Below are 18,385 nucleotides of genomic sequence, written 5' to 3'. Positions count from 1 at the left end.
GGACAGTGAATGGGGAGAAAAAGAGAACTTTTAGGAATAGCCTCAGCAGGACTGTAACTTCCAGAAGAAGCTCTTTGTCAGATTACCCCATCACCACGCCAGCCTAGAGCAGCGGAGATACGCGCTCGGGCGAACGTCTGGGTCAGGAAGCAAGGGTGGTCACTGCCGTGGTTTCGGCAGGAGCCAGAGCGGCCAAAGGAAAGGAGGAGGGATTCCCTGCTCAAGAGGTCTCACCACCCTGCAGACGAATCCTCAGCGCATGTCCTTCCCCGGCTGGAGGCTGGGCTAAGAACCTCCAGCCGCCAAGATTCCTCACCTCGGCCTCCTTGGGCACCGCAGAGGACACTCAGCCTCCAGAGAATCGCCATCTCGCTCCTGAAGGCTCAAGGTCATCCAGCAACCCGGAAGCAGTTATACGACAACTCCCGCCCCACAACGGTGAACGAAAACAACGAAAAGGAAAACACAGCGTGAACCGGAAGTCGGGTGTCCGCGCGCGTGCCCGCTGCGCATGCGCATACGCATTCGACGGAAGGTCCGGAGTCCAACGCGGAGAATGGCGGACTTGCGTGAGGCGGATGAAGCGGAACTGCAGCGCCTGGTGGCGGCTGAACAGCAGAAGGCGCAGTTCACTGCACAGGTGCGGGGACAAGGACCAGGGTGAAGAGAAAGGAGGGTGAAGTACGGGTCCCGGGTACAGTGGCGGCGCAGTGAGGCCGCCTGATGCTCCATCTCTGCTACGCCAGCTTCCCCTCACAGCAGAGAGGACTTGGCTGCTGGTGACCGATAGTGCTCAGGTGCCGCTAAGCAGGCCCAGCCTGGGGAGACGAGAAGGTGTCAAGCAGAAGAAAGAGTTGGGCGACGGAAGGGCATGGGAGCCTGCGTTGGCGGCGAGCTCTCTGGGCTGGCATTCAGAAGATCTGGGTTCTAAGCTTGCCTCTGCCTCTTGCCGGCCACGTGCCCCTGGACAAGGCACCCATCCACTGAGTCTTGGTTTCGTTGTCGCTCGCTGCCTTACTGGATTGTGAGGATCATATGCGACAATGTATTTGAAAACGATAGAGCAGTAGAACATAATCGGACAAAGATGGGCTCTGGAGACAGTCTAGACTATTAGATTAGAACAAGCGTTTTTTGAAGCCCTTTAGGCATGGTTGCAACCCTGGCGTCGTCTCTTACTAGCCGCATGACCTTGGGCTAATTACTTAACCACACCTCTTAAACGGAGGTGACAGTCGTCTTTTAGGGCTGCAGAAAAGATTGACTGAATGTTTAGTACCCAGCCTCCCAAAAAGTAAGTCTTTAGTAAATGGTTATTTTCTAACCCCCCTTTTTTAGGAGGGGGAGGGCTCGTTGGGGAGAAGTAACAAGAATCCTGATTAGAAATCTTAGGGTCCTGAACATTATGAAAGTGCACACCTTTTCTGTGCCTGTATTTGCATTTTTCAGGAGAGTGGATCCATAACCGTCATCGGATTCTCAAAATATGACCATTACCCCCCAAAGGTTAAGAACTCACCTACTCTGTAAGGGATAGGTTTGGAATGAGATGAGTGCAGTGGTTTGGGGGAATTAATTCGTACCGTACCTTCCTTCCCAGTTTACACTGGTGCTAGTTTGAGAATATAAGAGAAGGTATTAACCCTGCCTGAAAATTTACAATCTGATTAAGAACTTGACACAAAAAGAAAATAATAGACAGTGGCCTTCAAGGAGGTAAGAATTTTAACTGTTTTAAAGGATAGGGAAATCTTTAGGGAGGGCATTCCAGGAGTATTATTAAGAGTCAAGTTGAGTATGCTTTATGTGGACCTCATTGAAACAGTACAGACTGGAGATTAAATAAGGGAGTGCCCTGAGTGGCTAACAGGGAAATTGATACATTAACAAACACAGGGGTGACTTGATGGGAAGTATTTTTTAATTACTAAAAAGGAGAAAAACAGAAAAGGAGAGGATAGAGGATTGTTGCAATGTAGGGATAAGGATCTAAGCCACCTTGATGACAAATTAGAAAGTGAGGAAAGAGGAGAGCCCATAGTTTGTTGATTGAAAGAATGATTTAGTCAGGTGACGGAAAATGGGAAGGAAATAGAAAATTGGTAGGCCTGTCTGCAGACCCCAATGGTTACTATTTTTCCTTCCTCTTAGGTGCATCACTTCATGGAACTCTGTTGGGATAAATGTGTGGAGAAGCCAGGGAATCGCCTAGACTCTCGCACTGAAAATTGTCTCTCTAGCTGTGTGGACCGCTTCATTGACACTACTCTTACTATCACCAGTCGGTTTGCCCAGATTGTACAGAAAGGAGGGCAGTAGGCCAGCCCCTGGGACAATGACAAAAGAAGCAAAAGACTTGTTATTAAGCAGATTGAAGGGCCGGTGGGGGAAGGTTGTCAACCCACTGTCAGTCAGGTCAACTTCAGGCTATTACCAAGCCTGTTGGTACGAAAAAGGAACAGATCAAATGTTCAAAAAGTGAATTTTATTTATTTGGAATTCAGAAATTCCATGTTGTATCACAATAGTTATTCAATAAATGTCAATTCTCCAACTCTTTTTTTTTTTTGGAATCCCATTTTAGGATTTAATATAGAAATCTCTGATTGGCAAGAACACTAGAAATAAATATGTTCCAAAGCCAGTACTGCAAATGGGAGATCTTAGGTTTTGATGAGCCATCCTAAGCCATATTTAAGGGGGCTGGAAGAAGCATCCAAGCTTTAGCCTAAGGCATAGAAGAGAATTTGGGGTTGAGCAAGGTGAAGAACAGGAAACAGCTTTATTGCTTATACGTGACCAAGAAAAGGTAAACATGGCAAACAAAACAAAACAGGCAAGATGTATATTCGCTGGGAAAGAGGCCTGCTAGTGTGGGAGGAAGGAAAAGTCAAGACCTAAATAGAAGCCACTTCCTGGAGATGCCTTGTTCCACTGGCCCCTCTTCCCGAGTCTGTGCTTAGAATCAGTAATTTTATAGCACAGAAACAATGCTAAAAATATATATGCTGAAAATCCCTTCCAACAGATTTCACTTGCTCCAAGAACAAAACAATTGCTTTAGGTTAAGAGGTAGTAATTATAGACTGTTCTTCCCCCCTTGGGCCCCTACCAGTCCCAAAGGTAAAAATATACACCATGGAACACTGATAATTGAGTACCGAAGTATTAATATTTCAAATAAATATCCCAAAAGGTAGCACCTGCTTATAATCAAGGGATAGGGAACCTCTGGCCAACCATGTATTTTATGACTAAGAATTTTAATAGAAATCTGTTCTGTAAAGAGAACAAATTTAGTAGTTAGAACCACAAAGTATTACCACCTCATGGAATGCTGTCATAGTTATATTCTATTGCTGGTGTCTTACACTGTCCTGCTACCATGAAATATGTTTGTATTACACATGGGAAAAGTAAGGCTAGGGATGTTAACTTACCTGCTCTGAACCTCATAACCAATCAGTGGCAGAACCAAGACCAAAGTCTGAGTTTTCAAGCTTTTTACTCAGCCCATGAAGCAACCACCAGGAAAAAACAATGTGTCACCTGATCTGTCATAATGAAAAAATTCACTTGTGTTCTGCCAGCCTTCGTTCAAAGATATTTTGGTTTCTTGAGAATTAACATAGTAGGGATCACAGTAGTCATGCGCCACATAAGGATGTTTCGGTCAACAACAGACCCATGTGCAACAGTGGTCCCATAAGATTAGTACCATATAGCCTAGGTGTATAAGTACCCTCTGATGTTTGCACAACTATAAAATCACCTAACGACACATTTCTTAGAACGCATCCTCATTGTTAACCGACACATGACTGTATCTTAGCAAAGGGAAATAACCAAAGGCAGACTGGGAAGAAGTGGCTATGTCCCTGAGAAGCCTGTTTCATTCTGGAACTGATTGAACCTAGTTTCAGGGAAAACCTAAAGTTCATTAACAGATCTAAAAATGAACAAGGAAGATAACATTTAAATGGCAGTTGCTGCCCTGAATCCTGTTCAGAGCACCATTAGATGGCATGACTAATTCCTCATTCTTCCCCATTTGGTTGAGGACTTACCTAAGACAACTGAAGAAATAATTTTGAACACAAGTCCATTTAGGCAATATGCACCAATGGAACTAGAAAACCACTTTGTATCCAATTACCATGTTTAGGGGTATATTGAGTAGCCACTGACCCTGTCCAGCAGGGGAATTTGACAGAAAATCCTAGTCTCTTCTAATACCAGCTATCTATGGATGTTATCATGAAGGGAAAATGTTCTTATGCTCATTTCCTCATTAAGTAAATAGGACCACACCTGTGGGGCCAAAATACAGAAAGATGAAAGCACCAAGAATGAAGACAAAAAAAGTCAAGTTGTGGCACCTGCTATATAAACAGACGAGAGCAACTTGATGTTGCCTTATACCATCCTACACAGCACTGGTTCCAATCCACCTCTTGATCCCATTCCTTGCTTTCCCCAAATCCAACATTCCAATTGGTGTACCCAGGTCATTACTGGATTCAGCTTTCTGGGTCCTTTAATTTGCTGTATATGCACTCTATGCTAAAAGTGATTAATTGCCAAAAAATAATCTCTTCAAGAAAACTTAATAACAAAATACCAGATTCCCTATTAACAGTAAGAGGGTCAAGTTTAACAGGCCAAAATGAAAGATAAGAAGTCTGTGAGAACGTATACAGATGGCACAGGACAGCTCTGACCTCAGGCCCCCTGTGCTGAGCAATACAGTCAACAGGAAACCCCAAGGTGTAAAAGCTGTAAATAGCCAGGGTCTCATGGAAACTGGAGAGTGTTTCTTTCTCATTTAGTCATCCTCTGAACTCTCGGCAGACCTTTCATCTGTAGCCACTTTCCAATTTGTGCGTTTGTTTGTCCTCTCCTGGATTTCATTGTTAACTACAGGGATATGAACTTTTTTCTCTCTCTTTTTCCTCTTGGTTTTCTTAGTGTCTCTTTCCTCACTTTCCTCAGAACTGCTGGATGCGGAATCATCTGACCGGGAACTGTCACTTTCTGCCTCTAAGAATAAAGCAGGTTTTCTGAGAGACTTTTTCCTGGATTTTTTCTTGTGCTTATGTGGTTGTTTCCTTTTCCTGGTACTAGAAGCCCCAGTTTCTTCTGAGAACTCGCTTGAGGAATCTGCTGTTATATCTGTGGCTTCCTTTTTGCTTTTCTTCTGTTTTTTGTGTGACTTTTTTTTCTGCTTTTTTTTGTGGGCTTTCTTTGACTTCTTGTGTTTGTGAGATTCATGGGAAGATGATTTTACCTGGGGAGATGTTTTTTGTCCATTGGTAATATCTTGCTGATCACTACTAATAAAAAAAGAGAAACTTTTACCAAAGAAAATAAAAAGTGTATTTATATTTTACTATTCCACATTCTAGACAGGAAGTTGGGGGTTAACACCTAAATATTAAATCAGAGCTTTGACACAGGGTTACTAAGCGACTATCACCTTCACTGAGTTTTTGTTTCCTTATCTTTAAAATGAAGATAAAAATTCTAACCTGCCATACTGAGTTACTGTATGGAATCCTATATATAAAACCTAAGTGCTATAGATACGCAGAACACCAATGAGGGAAAGGCAAAACACCAATGGTCTCCCAGCTAAGTTGCCTATTATTTCTCTGGTTACATTTTTAATGGCACATGTTATATCCTTTGTAAAAATCAGGAACTCAATTCATAGTCTGGACTTTGTACTAATCTTATCTTGTAACTTTTTCTTCAGTAAGCCTATTTGCCTTACCTGTCTGTTTCAAATTCTTCAGGGTATAACTCTTTATAACCACTGTGACCCCATCTGTAAGATGACATATTTTATTACACATACTATAAGGCAATGCATACATTTTTAAAATTAAGACAAATTAGACTTACGAGCACATGCTTACACAGATATACACACAGAACAAAGAAAACAGAGATAAAGTAGAGCCAACGCCACATTATAGCTCAGTAACTTAGTTGGCTGTATTTTCTGTACCGCACACTATCATTTCAGACACAAAGGATTCCTTTGTCCATCTGTAAGAGAACTTGCCCTTCTCTTCCTTAAGAAACACTAAGGAACACTCATACTCTGCTCGTTAGCTGTGAAGTACTTCTCCAAAAACACTTCACAACATAATGCTGTCTACATTTTTTTTAAATTTTTTAAATTACAACTTTACTGAGATATAATTCATATACCATAAAATTCACCCTCTTAACATGTACAATTCAGTGGCTTTTAGTATATTCAGAGTTGTGCAACCATCACCACTATCTAATTTCAGAACATTTTCATCACCCCAAAAAGAAACTCTACCTGTTAACTCTCCATTCCTCCCTCTTTTGTAGCCCATGGCAACCACTAATCTACTTTCTTTCTCTAGATTTGCCTATTCTGGACATATCATATAAAAAAGAATCAGACAAATGCCTTTTGTGTCTGGCTTTTTTCACCTAGCATAATGTTTTTAAGGTTCATCCATGCTGTACCATGTATCACTACTTTATTCCTTTTACTGCCAAATAACATTCAATTACCATTCAATATACCACATCTTGTTTATTCATTCATTAGTTGATAGACATCTGGGTTTCCTCTTTTTGGCCATTATCAATAGTTATGCTATGAACATTTGTGTACAAGTTTCTGTAGCGATAATTAATTTTTAAAAGTATACTTTCTCAGGCCAAATAGCATTAATGGTCACAAGAATTTAGTCACAAACCTGTCTGGCATGTTAGCTTCATAATCATATAACTTCTTGTTCCAGGATTTAGCCTTAAGAAAATCATCTTCTAATGTCCCAGAAATTTCATTCTTTGGCCTCCAATAGTCTCTTTGACTTTCTTCATCAAAACCATCACTACGCATCCGGCTATAAAACAGAAGAACTTTTAGGTTTAGAAGCAATCTGTGAGGTTACTTTATGGAACATCATGCACTAAATTCATTGAACAAGCTAAGGGGAGAACAAAACAACCTGATACCTAATGTTAAAAAAAAAAATCACGTGAGAGCTAGCCCTGGCCTAGTGGTTAAAGTTCAGCACTCTCACTGCTTCGGTGGCCCAGGTTTGTCTCCCAGTTGCAGAACCACACCACTCATCTGTCAGTTGCCACGCTGTGGTGGTGGCTCACATAGAAGAACTACAAGGACTTATAACTACGATATACAACCATGCACTGGGGCTTTGGGAGAAAAAAAAAAAATTGGGAAAATACATGATCTGTTCCTCTCTATAAGTCTTTACAGTTGTCCAATGAAAACCAGACCATTACTACTCATTCTATTACAGAGTACAGACAAAATGACTTCTGGACTGCGGCATGCTGTAGCTCCCTCACTGGTTTTCAACTAGGAGGGCATGCAAAGAAGGAAGCAGAGCATAATCACAGCTGGGGACATTTCAAACTACTCTAGAGATTTTGAAATACAACCCCTTCCCTGAAAACCAGCAACCTGCTATAGTGAGCAAGGCCTAACCCATGAGTATGTTGGGGTACGAGAACCACTTATCCCGCCTGTGCTTATATGTTGACTAACAGGTCACCAAGCCAGCTAATCAGTTATCAAAAATGTTTAAGGGGGGCTGGCCCCGTGGCCGAGTGGTTAAGTTCGCGCGCTCCGCTGCAGGCGGCCCAGTGTTTCATTGGTTCGAATCCTGGGCGCGGACATGGCACTGCTCATCAGACCACGCTGAGGCAGCGTCTCACATACCACAACTAGAAGGACCCACAATGAAGAATATACAACTATGTACCGGGGGGCTTTGGGGAGAAAAAGGAAAAAATAAAATTAAAAAAAAAAAAAAAAAAATGTTTAAGGGCCTCCTATGTGCCAGGGACTGTTCTAACTGCTGGGAATATAATAGCAATTGAGGCAATCAGAATCTCTGCCCCTAAAGAGATTGTTATTAAAAATTTATTCACCATAACAAGCATTAATAGTCCACTCTAAAAGAAAAATATTTTGTTCATGGAAATGCCACTTGGAATTGAACAACCAATACAAAACAAATCATCATCTTCAGTAACTGTACTTCTAAATTCTCAAAGGACCATCTTTTTAGAAAACAGACTGAAAAGATATTTATTTTTATGTTGAGACTCTGACTTCTTTAACATGGATACCCTGAATACTTTATTGTCTGAAGCCGTTCACACCCCCCAAAGTTCACATACTCCACAGGCACAATCACTCTCCTTAAATATCTTACTATTAACTATTTCCCTGGGTGGCTTTAGAAATCAGCATTATTACTTTATAGTCATTTTTCATACACAGAGCTCTACACTAGCAGGCATATGAGGCCCAAGAGATGTTCCCAATACTCAGACGCTTCTATACCTCCACGGGTAAGACAACTAAGCCTGCACAATCCTTCATATTCACATTCAAATTATTAAGAAGGTAATGTGAAAGGCTGTGTGACTTGGCAAAGATAGTGAGTAGATGGAGTAAACAAAAGGCTGAGAGAGAGAATGAAAGACTAACAGGGGAAAGGAGTGAATGATCAGCTAAGTGACCATAAGATACCAATAGAAAATCTTAAGTAAAAAGCCATCCAGCAAAGTCAGAATTCACAGAATCTCTGAAGTTTACAATTGTTTAAGGTAGAATTTTTAAATTCTCCATTGCAAACAAATACAAAGAGTGAGGCCATATGCATCCTGGCCATTACCTTTATGCTTGGGTCTAGATTTATGAGAGTCAGAAGACTTAGGGACTCACAGAACTGAGTTCATCTATCTTTAGCACACCAAAGTGTTTTTAAACAAAAGTTGATGATTCTGAGTAAGATGAGAATTATTACAGTTCTCAGAGCTGCAACTTCACCTTGAACTGCTGGGTAACATTTCCCTTTTAGTCCCCCGGTAAGCATCTTCCATCTGTTTCTCCAGTTCTCTTATTTTCCACATATCCGATTCCTCCTGAATCTAGATTTTTTAAAAAGGAAAGAAATAAAAATAAGTTAACAAAAATAACTTTACATCACAGAAAAGTAACTGAAGATACAGTCTGCACTAATTATTGGATTACAGACTGGGTTACAATGAGGAACCTGGGAAGCAAATCCTGGTTTCTCTAGAGTGGTTAAAAAAATCTGACCCCGTAAATCACAAATAAGTAGAATTTTGCAGCAAAAGGAGAACTTTTTAACCCCTACAAAGACACACTTACCACCTCATCAATTTTGCAATTATGCTGCAATTAGCAAATGATAATGTCTTATGTTTCTAAAATGCTTTATGATTCTAATTGTATCATCTCAGTTGAAACTTAAGCAATCTTATGAGGAAAACAAAGCAGGTACCATTATTACATTTTACTGAGAAGAAACAAAAGCTCAGAGATTTTACCAAAGTCAAAAGCTGGTAAGGACAGGTCTTTAAACTTTCTAGGCTAAGTCTCTTTTCACAACATTATAATCTTTGTTAAGCAAAGCAAAACAAAATAGAACAAACAGTATGAGAACTGCTGGAGAATTTCCTGAAAAGCAGATTACAACTGCCCAAAGAACAAGAATACACTTTATTTCTAAGTCTTCATGTAATGTTTTGTTCGATCTGTGGTTGGTTTCTCTCTTTTAGCCACGACTTTCAAATCCAAGCTCACCACCCAGCTAGGGGTTGTTTAACCTAACGACAGAGGCTGCTTAGGTAACAATTACACCTTCACTCACAATCAAAATATCAGGTAATATGATAGTAATAACACTTATGATCAAACTAGGAGTTGTACAGTTCACCAAAGAAAACCAAAGGGTCCTCGGCCCTCTTTTCATCATATGTGCTCTCCTAGGTGACCGCATCTCTTCTCATGACCTCTATCAATTCCCACATATCAATAATCCCCAAACCTTTATGTCCAGCCTCAACTTTTCTCCTTTCCTCCAAGTCTGAATTTTCACCTGTTTGGACATCCTATAAGCACCTCACCATCAACATGTACAAAACCAAACTAATTACCTTTCCCATCACACTTGTCCCTTTGCTTTTGTTTCTCATCTCAATTAATGGCATCATCATCATTCACCCATTCAATATACATAACCCAAGATGTTTATATTCGATTCTATAATTATCATTATCATCCTATAAGTCACAAAGTTCTTTGGATTCTATCTCCTAAATTCTTCATCTTCATCAGTACTATCACTGCTTTCATGCCAACCCCTCACTCTCTCTCATCTGAAACACAGTATTTACCTAACTGATTTCTCTCCTGTTTCACCCATCTGCTCTATCCCCCACCCAGCTAACAAATCGTCTTTCTAAAATACAATTATGTCACATCCTCCTTAAAAACATTTGATGGCTGCTTTATTGCCTAGAGGAAAAGTCTAATCTCCAAGCATCATAATCCAACTCTAATTTATCACTCAGGCCTCATCGTCACTATACCCCGCATTCCCTATTTTCTGGATGCACACAATTTCTTGCCATGCCCCAAGTGCTTCATGCACTATCTTGTTGCCATGTTAGTACATGATGTTCTGTCTGGAATGATCTTTTACACCTGGCAAACTTGAAACTGTTCATCAAGAACTAGTTCAGGAGCCGGCCCCGTGGCCAAGTGGTTAAGTTCACGTGCTCTGCTTCGGCGGCCCAGAGTTTCATGGTTTGGATCCTGGGCATGGACATGGCACCGCTCATCAGGCCATGCTGAGGCAGCCTCCCACATGCCACAGCTAGAAGGACCCACAACTAAAAATATACAACTATGTACCAGGGGGCTTCGGGGAGAAAAAGGGAGAATAAAATCTTAGAAAAATAAAAAAATAAAATAAAAAGGAATTAGTTCTAATATCAGCAACTCAAATACCACCAGTTCTGTGAAGCCTTTCCTAATTCCCCGAGGCAGATTTCACTATTCCTTCCTCAGTGCACTAAAGCACTTTGTATATGTCTCTGTTACAAGTACTTATCAAATTATATTGTAATTATCTATTTTATTCATCTTTGTATCTCCCAACTGTACCAAAATAATGCTAGGTGCACTGCATACGCTCATCGAAGGCTGAGAAATAACGAGGTTCTACCTCTCACCTTATTGTGAGCATCTGTGTGCCGGATGACATTCCTCAGGAGGACTTTCCCCAATGGAACCCGGGACATTCTTCAATCTGAAATGAATCAATAAATAACATTTAATAATAACAATTCTCTTTATTACTTGTCTTCCATTACAATGTTATAAAGAAGCGTATGGTAAAGGAACGATCACTGAACTGGAAGTCAGAGATCCTGAGGAATAGTTTTTCCTTCACCATTAAAAGGGGGAAATGCCTGACCACACTAATGTCAGGATGAAAGGAGATAATGTACACTGGAGTTCTTTGAAACTGCACAAAATTAAGTGCTTTCAAGAGCATCATTTTATTTAATCCTCAAAATAACTCTATTATTTTATATAAGGCAAGTAACTTCCTTCCTACTTGGTAGATGAAATTCCCTTAAAGCCATAACTTGCCCCAGGCGACACAGTCCAAGGCAAACGAGGTCCTGATTAGAAATCAACTCTGGAATCCCAAAATTAGTTTGCGAATACCTAGACTTGAGAGCCTCAGGGATCACAAATGTCAACAGTAACAAAAACTGAGACCCAAAACCATCGAATGCAGAGATACCCTCAATTTCTCCATTTAGGGGAATTTCATTTTCTATTCTGACAGGGATATTCACGTGTGCACTAGCAGGGGCTTTGTGCAACCACCCCACCACTCACTCACCCCTCGATCCTGAGGAAATCAGGCATCTTGTTAGTGTGAGACGAAGAACCACTCCATTACAAGATCTCCTCCGACCCAGGAAGCCAAGGAGTCAGGGCTCAAAGGCAGCTCTGCAGCTTCACCCGAGTCCTTCGTGAAAATGCAGCCTTCCCACGGGTTATTCTGCCCTCACCCGCGGCCCAGGCCACGGCTGCCTTTCCCCTAGCCCAGACCGACAATCTCTCCGGACCGAGGCCCGAGGCTGCGCCGGCGCGGGATCCGGACGGCGGGGCGGCTGGGGCATTCCCCGCTCACGCTCCTCCGGGATGGCCCCGGGGGGTGGGTTTAGCTCCCCAGAAAGGATGGGGACGCGCTGGAGGGGTATGGCCGTCGACTGGGCCCCAAGAAGCATCTAGCGTGCCTGAAGGGGGAGTTGAGGCTTCCAAGTGGAAGAGAGAAAAAACACCCCCATTTTTGTCACCGGGATCCCTGCCCCCCTGCGGCCACAGAGCTCCCGGTAACCTTCCCTCCAAACGCCCTCCCCACACAAATACACACAAACACACCCATACCGTGCGCCGCAGCCTCGCGTGGCGGGGGTGGGGGGAGAAAGCGGTCTGCGAGAAAAGCGAGCAGGCTTCCCTTTCAGACCGGAAGTCGTGCTCCTGAGAAATTCTTCCCACCAACAGGACGCCCAGAGACTCCCACAGGGAGGGTTTCCAGGACACTCTAGAGGTCGACAGGTGCAGAAGGGAGGCGGGCGGCTTCCTGAAAAAGAAGTGGGTCGGGCTCAGCTGAAAAGCTAGCCCAGCAGCAGAAGGGGGAGATTCCGGAACTGGATGTGAAAGGACCTTTCTGTCTGCAGCTTCCCGGACCCAATTAGATGTTGTACCCAGTCTGGTTACCCTGGTAACAGGTGTCGCGGTTTGTCAAGGAACTGAGAGAGGAGGTGAGTCTGCCGAACTGTGGAATGATTGTCTGTCGATTCAGTTCCCCATTTAGTTTGATCCTAATATAGTATTCGAAGAACCCAAACCTCGTCTTTTCCTCATTCTGTGGCTGCTGTGGGACACGTCTCCAGTGAGGGAGGTTATCTCAAGACAGAGAGGATATTATTATTCTCATCTAGTGTTTACCAGGTGTTCCGGCCTCTATTAGCTTACTTAATCCTCACAGGAACCCTATGAGATAGGTATTATCGTCGTCGTTCTGGGGAGAATAACGTGAGGCACATATATAGATTATTTCTTAAGGTCGCACACCCAGGAGGTGATAGAGCTAAGACTGGAATCGAGGCTTCTGGCTGGAGCCCATGCTTTTAAATACTAGGCTATGCTGAGGACTGAGGAAGTCTCATGTGGCCCTCACCCCACACACACCTCTGGCAATTTCAGGACTGGATAGGCACCAGTCAGCCAATACCTAGGTACTGGAACAAGAAAATCACCAGGAAATCCAGACTTAAAGTGACTACTCTGTCCCCTCAGGGCTTGTGAGGTTCTAGGCAGAGGTAAGGCCCTATTTGAGAGGACAACTTGAGAATTTAGGAAGGGGTGGTAGGTAATTAGAGAATAAGGAAAAGATATAGTGGTGCTGAGCCCAGTTTTTTAGACACAGGTGTTAAGGATAGCTGCTAACTTCACCCAAACAATTTCTGACCTTTTCCTCCTCCACTAAAAGAAGAAAGGAATCAATAGTTACAAAGACTTTCTTTTCCCTTAAGTCATGTCTTTCCACAGACTTAAGAGGCCTATTCACTTGAATCATGGAGTCATCCTCAAAGGGTCTGCTCAGCCAAGTTACTCAATTCTGGAACCTCCTAGATGATCTGGCTGAAAGCAATCCTGAGAGCTATGAGAAGTTCATTCAACAGCAGTTGAAAGAGGGGAAACAGCTCTGTGCAGCCCCAGAACCACAGTTCTGTCTACAAACTAGGATCCTGGTATGTAGAGTCGGTGCCCAGGGATGGGGAGGTCCTGAATGAAATGATCCTGTAGTAGTGTGTTAGTGTGGGAGATTGTTTTCAAGGAGTAAGAATGGGACATTCATATTTGATATATTTTGGAGATCTCAAAATGAGCCATTTTTCTGCTAGAATGAAAATAAGTAATTTAATGATTTAATAGAGCTGCATGGAGTTGGAGATTTTTCAAATAAAGAGAACTTATTTAGTGTGGGAAGTAAGGAAGTGGTGAAACAGGGTCAAACAAATTCACCTGGAACAGCTGCTTAGATCAACTCCTCCTGCCTCCTCCCAGATACTCTGGGAGCAGCAACTGGATTCTTGATGAAAAGCCAGCAGCTTTGGGGAAATCAGGTAACAGTCTAATTTCTCAAACACAGTTTTAATACATGCAATGACTTACTTGGAGCCTAAAGTTCTCACTCTTCAAATTCTTTGACCTTTAAGATATTTAAAAATAAAAAACTAGATTTTGAGATATGCAAAATTATTTGCTTTCTAGAAACCAAAAGAAAAAATACTTTTTATCAACCTATGTGGGTGGAAAAGGATCCCAGCTCCCCAGTCAACCACACATCCAGTACCTCTAAGTATTGGAAGACCAGAAGATATGTCTGAGGCATCAGGTACATAGAATTATGGCCGAGAAAACACATTAAAAAAATTTTATTGAGAATAAGCATGGACCAAATTTTACTTGGCAAAAGGCATTATAAGTAAAATATTTTATTTAGTTATAATGTAGTTAATGACTAATAAGTGTACCTTTATTGAATACTGTTTGGTTTTTCTAATAATATGAGCCGTTTTTAACCCAAATAAAATATAAGAATCGAATTTATACTCTCTAGCTTTATCAGGATTATGGCTTAATGTATTACCTGACAATATCCTTAGTGAAACAAGTTGTCTTCATTTCACACCCTCTGAATTACACACACAGATGTTTACACAGTCATCGATGTTGCCTATAATCCTGATGTTCTCCAGGCAGCAGAAAAGGACCAAGTAAAAAAAGATCAATTAATATGGATGGCCATGAAATGCATTGAGGAACAACTTCAGTTCACTCTCTCACACTCTTACCATATCACCAAATTTAGGATAAAAGGAAGCATTCAAAGGATGAAACAAAATCTGATGAGAATCCAAACTGACCCCACAGATTTAAGAGAGAAAATGAGAAAGGGTAAGTTAATGAATGGAAATAGAAAATTAAACTGATTTAAATTTGTTTGCATCCTGTGTACATTTTGCAAACTAGAAGTCTCAATTTTAAAAGAAACTTAAGATAGATAAATATAAAGATTATATATTAGAAATATTAGCGTGTCCTTAAAGATTTTTAAATCCTGCATACTTTTAAACCAAATTCTTTGGTTTAAGACTCTTTTAAGATTCCCAAACTAATTTAGCTGCAGCTTTATCTGCCATCTCAGCTAACACTACATATAGCTTATGGCCTGTTAGTATTTTATGTTGTTGATTAATTTTGTGATTTCATCTTCCCCCTTTTTTTCATAAAGAACTAACCCTTGAACAGATAAGAAGCAGTACTGTGAGCAACACAGATCACTTTCCTCAACTTTTACTGCCAAAAAACCAAGTTTCAGGCAAAACAGGGTGTCTGATACAAGAGATGTCCAGTACAGAGATCCAGGTGGAGATGAAAAGACCAATCTACGAATTAAAAGTTGTGGTGGATCAAAATGAGAAACCTCTGAAAATTGAATTAAAAGTAGAATTACCTGGTATTAATTCAGTATCTCTCTGTGACCTTAGTGTTTCTGAGGTAAGTTGAATAGATAATACTGTAAATTTCTATCAGTCAACATTCACTAGATCACGCTATAGTAACAAACTCTACAATCTCAGTGGTTTACAATAATTGTCAGGTGACATGTCAGCTAGCCCTGCTCTGCTCCACAAGTCTTGCACATTTCAAGATAACAGGTGAAGGAGCAATTTCCATCTGAGATATGCCATTCTCATGGCAAAGGGAAAATAGAAATGGCCAAACCATGCAGTGGATCCTAAAACTTCCTCTCAGACATGGCATATGTCACTTTTACTCACATTCTGTGGGCCGAAGTAAGTCACAAGGCCAGGTCCTATATCAGTAGGGCTGGGAAGAATATCCTTTTCACAGCTGGCCACAGGAAGTTACATGGTAGAGAGATGTAATCCTTTTACAGCAACTAATTGGCAACAATCCTACAACCTACCACAGTCCACTCTCTTGGTCACAGACATTTGCTTCTCTCCCCAAGGAAGACCTCCAATCCCAGCATCAGATTCCAAATTACATGATTTTGCCATCGTAGTCCACCTTCTGCTCCTCTTGATCCACAAAGACAAGCTATCGACTCTTGTAACCCCATGCACCATACAATGTGGAATGAGGAGAGGATAACCATAGTTAGCGGTCTCAGTTCGGAAATGCGAAAAATATGAGCCAGAGCAGTTCTGAAATCCTGGTAGGCAGATATTGCAAGGGTCACTTTCCTGGTGGTAGATGTTCTTGCTTAGGTCCCATGACAAGGTTCGTTGATTACCTCGCCCCCTAGTTCCATTATTTTCTGTGTCCTTCAGTTCCATTCTTTGGGAGGTTTTTTCCTTTTTCACTATCCACCTTGGCCACATCTGAAAATAACATTGGAGACTACGCTATCCTTGGGTGCTAAGGAGCTAACGCAGCCTGTTTCATGCCCACGGAATGTAAGGGTGCAGAGATTATTTTAAATTAGTTTTAGTCCAGGCTGGCAGCATTTTATTTCTTTGATTCCCATCAGTCTACCAAAATTCTTCTTAGATATGTCGATTTTTCAATGGTCTGTCTCTTTTGACCTAATTGCTGTCATTTGGGCAAAATGTAAGGATCTACTGAGCTCCACCTTAATCCAGTCAGGTTTTAACAAAGGGTATAAAGACTTGTGATTTAGTCTTTGCCTCTAGGCTGTTTTAATCAGCCTTTGTTGATAAAACGTAATTTTATCCTTTACTGGTTGAAAAGAAAAATTAGTTCCATTTTTCAGTCTTAGAATTTCTGGGCTCTGTATATTCCCTTTCAATTTTTCTTGTAAACTGGGAAATTCTTTTCTAAGTTCATCTTTTTGTAGTACCTTGTTAAATGTAGCCCATAGAACCAATGCATAATACCAACATTTCATTTTCCCATTTCTTTACCTAAAGCCACAAATTAACCAGATACATTATTTGTCTTCCAAATTATTGTGATAGTTTTACTCAGAGCTTTAGCGCTATAAAACATGGATCACCATCTTTCCACTCTCCAGTAAGTTTCCTTGCTCTTTGCTGTTCAGCCCCAAAGTCCATGCCACATAATTTAGGATGGCAACATTCATCTTCTGGTACCATATCAGTTAACTTTCGATGTATTGTGCAGCAGTAACAAATAACCTCAAAATCTCAGGGATTTATATCAGCAATTTTAATGCTCATTGCCAGTCATATAGCAATAAGTAGGTTCTTCTCAGGGGAAAGGAGTGAATAACTGGGAACAATAATCTGGTAGCACAAACTTTAACCAGAAAATACTTTTCTATTTTCATCTTTTAAAATCTTTCTTGGTTTATTATTCTTAGGATGATTTACTGATCGAGGTCTCTGAGAAGTACAGATTACATCTGAATCTTCCAGAATCTGTGGATACTGAAATGACTACAGCAAAATTTATTAAAGAGAAAGCTACATTATTCGTCACGATGCCACTTGTGTAAATCAAGAGCATCACGTGTTTTGGGTTTTCAGTGCTAAAGTCATGGGAATTATAGGACCCTCATTACGGGTGAAGAGGTAGTGGTTTATCTTAAACACTAGTTTCATATTTTCTAAGAGTTCCTTTAGATGGAATGAGATTTTTTTCATCAGCTGTTTTTTTTTTTTAACTCACTCTTTCTCCTCAAATAAACTTGGCATCAGGCAGAAACTACTAAAGTCTTGCCATGATATACTTGTTTTGAAGATATTTGTAATGGTCTTAAGTAATTTAAGTATCATTTGGGGAATTTTGTTTCTAAGTAACTTGTGAGAATTCCTGGTTTACTGGTTGAAAAAAATTTTGTCTCGAGTAAATTTTTGCATTAGGAATAAGTCCTAGACTGTGCAAGATGTTTTTTATTACCAAGATGGGCCATAGCAATTAAAGTTTCCACCAGCAATAAAGATACAGGGCCTATGTAATAATATGCAAACCTCTGCTTCTATGAACCTCTGTACTTCTATAAAACAGCTCTGGCAGCAGTCTAAGCTACCCAAGCCAACCTTTAAATGTCAGATGTGGACTTGTCTTTGGATTGGATACATGCAGTAACAGTAACTGAATGTTATTGCACGTAAGACACAAAATACATCCAATTCTAGTTTAAGAAAAAGGAGTTGACTTTTGAGACAAGTGCCTTTCTCCTAATAATTTTAAAAATACAGAAGTAGGGGCTGGCCCTGTGGCCGAGTGGTTAAGTTCGCGCGCTCTGCTGCAGGCAGCCCAGTGTTTCGTTGGTTCGAATCCTGGGCGTGGTGGACATGGCACTGCTCATCAAACCATGCTGAGGCAGCGTCCCACATGCCACAACTAGAAGGAACCACAACGAAGAAAATACAACTATGTACCGGGGGGCTTTGGGCTTTGGGGAGAAAAAAGGGGAAAAAAAATAAAATCTTTAAAAAAAAAAAA

At 41.1% G+C, this 18,385-nt stretch overlaps 4 protein-coding genes across 9 annotated transcripts in view; 2 read left to right on the top strand and 2 right to left on the bottom strand.

The window, feature by feature from the left end:
• SDHD (succinate dehydrogenase complex subunit D) overlaps positions 1 to 519 on the bottom strand; it is a 10,570-nt gene extending 10,051 nt beyond the window's left edge. Inside the window, exon 1 of one of the 2 annotated variants that reach the window (XM_023644801.2) lies at positions 317 to 519. In XM_023644801.2, the coding sequence (XP_023500569.1) occupies positions 317 to 368 (52 nt within the window). In that variant the 5' untranslated portion in view covers positions 369 to 519. The remainder of the gene's footprint in view (positions 1 to 316) is intronic. The other variant, XM_023644802.2, reaches the window with a different exon arrangement.
• Positions 452 to 2,554, top strand: TIMM8B (translocase of inner mitochondrial membrane 8 homolog B). Its single transcript, XM_001501866.7, has 2 exons — positions 452 to 640; positions 2,152 to 2,554. Exons 1-2 carry the CDS (start codon positions 512 to 514, stop codon positions 2,317 to 2,319), a joined length of 297 nt encoding a protein of 98 aa, XP_001501916.4. The 5' UTR covers positions 452 to 511; the 3' UTR covers positions 2,320 to 2,554.
• On the bottom strand, positions 2,469 to 12,436 carry NKAPD1 (NKAP domain containing 1). 4 transcript variants are annotated; one of them, XM_001501859.5, is made up of 6 exons: positions 12,302 to 12,436; positions 11,068 to 11,144; positions 8,855 to 8,955; positions 6,744 to 6,893; positions 5,774 to 5,827; positions 2,469 to 5,333 (listed from the first exon to the last, which is right to left on the bottom strand). In XM_001501859.5, the coding sequence occupies exons 2-6, from the start codon at positions 11,134 to 11,136 to the stop codon at positions 4,826 to 4,828; spliced, it is 882 nt and encodes a 293-aa protein (XP_001501909.1). In that variant the 5' UTR covers positions 11,137 to 11,144; positions 12,302 to 12,436; the 3' UTR covers positions 2,469 to 4,825. The 4 variants fall into 4 exon arrangements, with proteins under 4 accessions (XP_001501909.1, XP_070129708.1, XP_005611620.1 ...); XM_070273607.1 differs by having other exon boundaries at positions 2,469 to 5,330; XM_005611563.4 differs by having other exon boundaries at positions 11,751 to 12,393.
• Positions 12,412 to 18,385, top strand: PIH1D2 (PIH1 domain containing 2). 2 transcript variants are annotated; one of them, XM_023644800.2, is made up of 6 exons: positions 12,412 to 12,678; positions 13,453 to 13,671; positions 14,195 to 14,318; positions 14,636 to 14,881; positions 15,219 to 15,484; positions 17,298 to 18,385. In XM_023644800.2, the coding sequence occupies exons 2-6, from the start codon at positions 13,495 to 13,497 to the stop codon at positions 17,430 to 17,432; spliced, it is 948 nt and encodes a 315-aa protein (XP_023500568.2). In that variant the 5' UTR covers positions 12,412 to 12,678; positions 13,453 to 13,494; the 3' UTR covers positions 17,433 to 18,385. The 2 variants fall into 2 exon arrangements, with proteins under 2 accessions (XP_023500568.2, XP_001501900.3); XM_001501850.5 differs by having other exon boundaries at positions 12,538 to 12,678; positions 13,469 to 13,671.

The sequence above is a fragment of the Equus caballus genome, chromosome 7 (genome assembly GCF_041296265.1).
Source record: "Equus caballus isolate H_3958 breed thoroughbred chromosome 7, TB-T2T, whole genome shotgun sequence".
Lineage (NCBI taxonomy): Eukaryota > Metazoa > Chordata > Mammalia > Perissodactyla > Equidae > Equus > Equus caballus.
This window is presented reverse-complemented; position numbering and strand designations above follow the sequence as displayed.

What these genes read in the sequence shown, in the direction of transcription:
- TIMM8B (XM_001501866.7), top strand. Translation starts at nt 512, where the DNA reads ATGCGCATACGCATTCGACGGAAGGTCCGGAGTCCAACGCGGAGAATG. An exon ending in AGGCGCAGTTCACTGCACAG is followed by an intron (nt 641 to 2,151) that starts GTGCGGGGACAA and finishes CCTTCCTCTTAG; the next exon opens with GTGCATCACTTCATGGAACT.
- NKAPD1 (XM_001501859.5), bottom strand. Translation starts at nt 11,136, where the DNA reads ATGTCCCGGGTTCCATTGGGGAAAGTCCTCCTGAGGAATGTCATCCGG. An exon ending in GAAGCTAACATGCCAGACAG is followed by an intron (nt 5,828 to 6,743) that starts GTTTGTGACTAA and finishes GTCATCTTACAG; the next exon opens with ATGGGGTCACAGTGGTTATA. An exon ending in GAAGAATTTGAAACAGACAG is followed by an intron (nt 5,334 to 5,773) that starts GTAAGGCAAATA and finishes TTTTTTTATTAG; the next exon opens with TAGTGATCAGCAAGATATTA.
- PIH1D2 (XM_023644800.2), top strand. Translation starts at nt 13,495, where the DNA reads ATGGAGTCATCCTCAAAGGGTCTGCTCAGCCAAGTTACTCAATTCTGG. An exon ending in AAGAGAGAAAATGAGAAAGG is followed by an intron (nt 14,882 to 15,218) that starts GTAAGTTAATGA and finishes TTTTTCATAAAG; the next exon opens with AACTAACCCTTGAACAGATA. An exon ending in GTGACCTTAGTGTTTCTGAG is followed by an intron (nt 15,485 to 17,297) that starts GTAAGTTGAATA and finishes TATTATTCTTAG; the next exon opens with GATGATTTACTGATCGAGGT.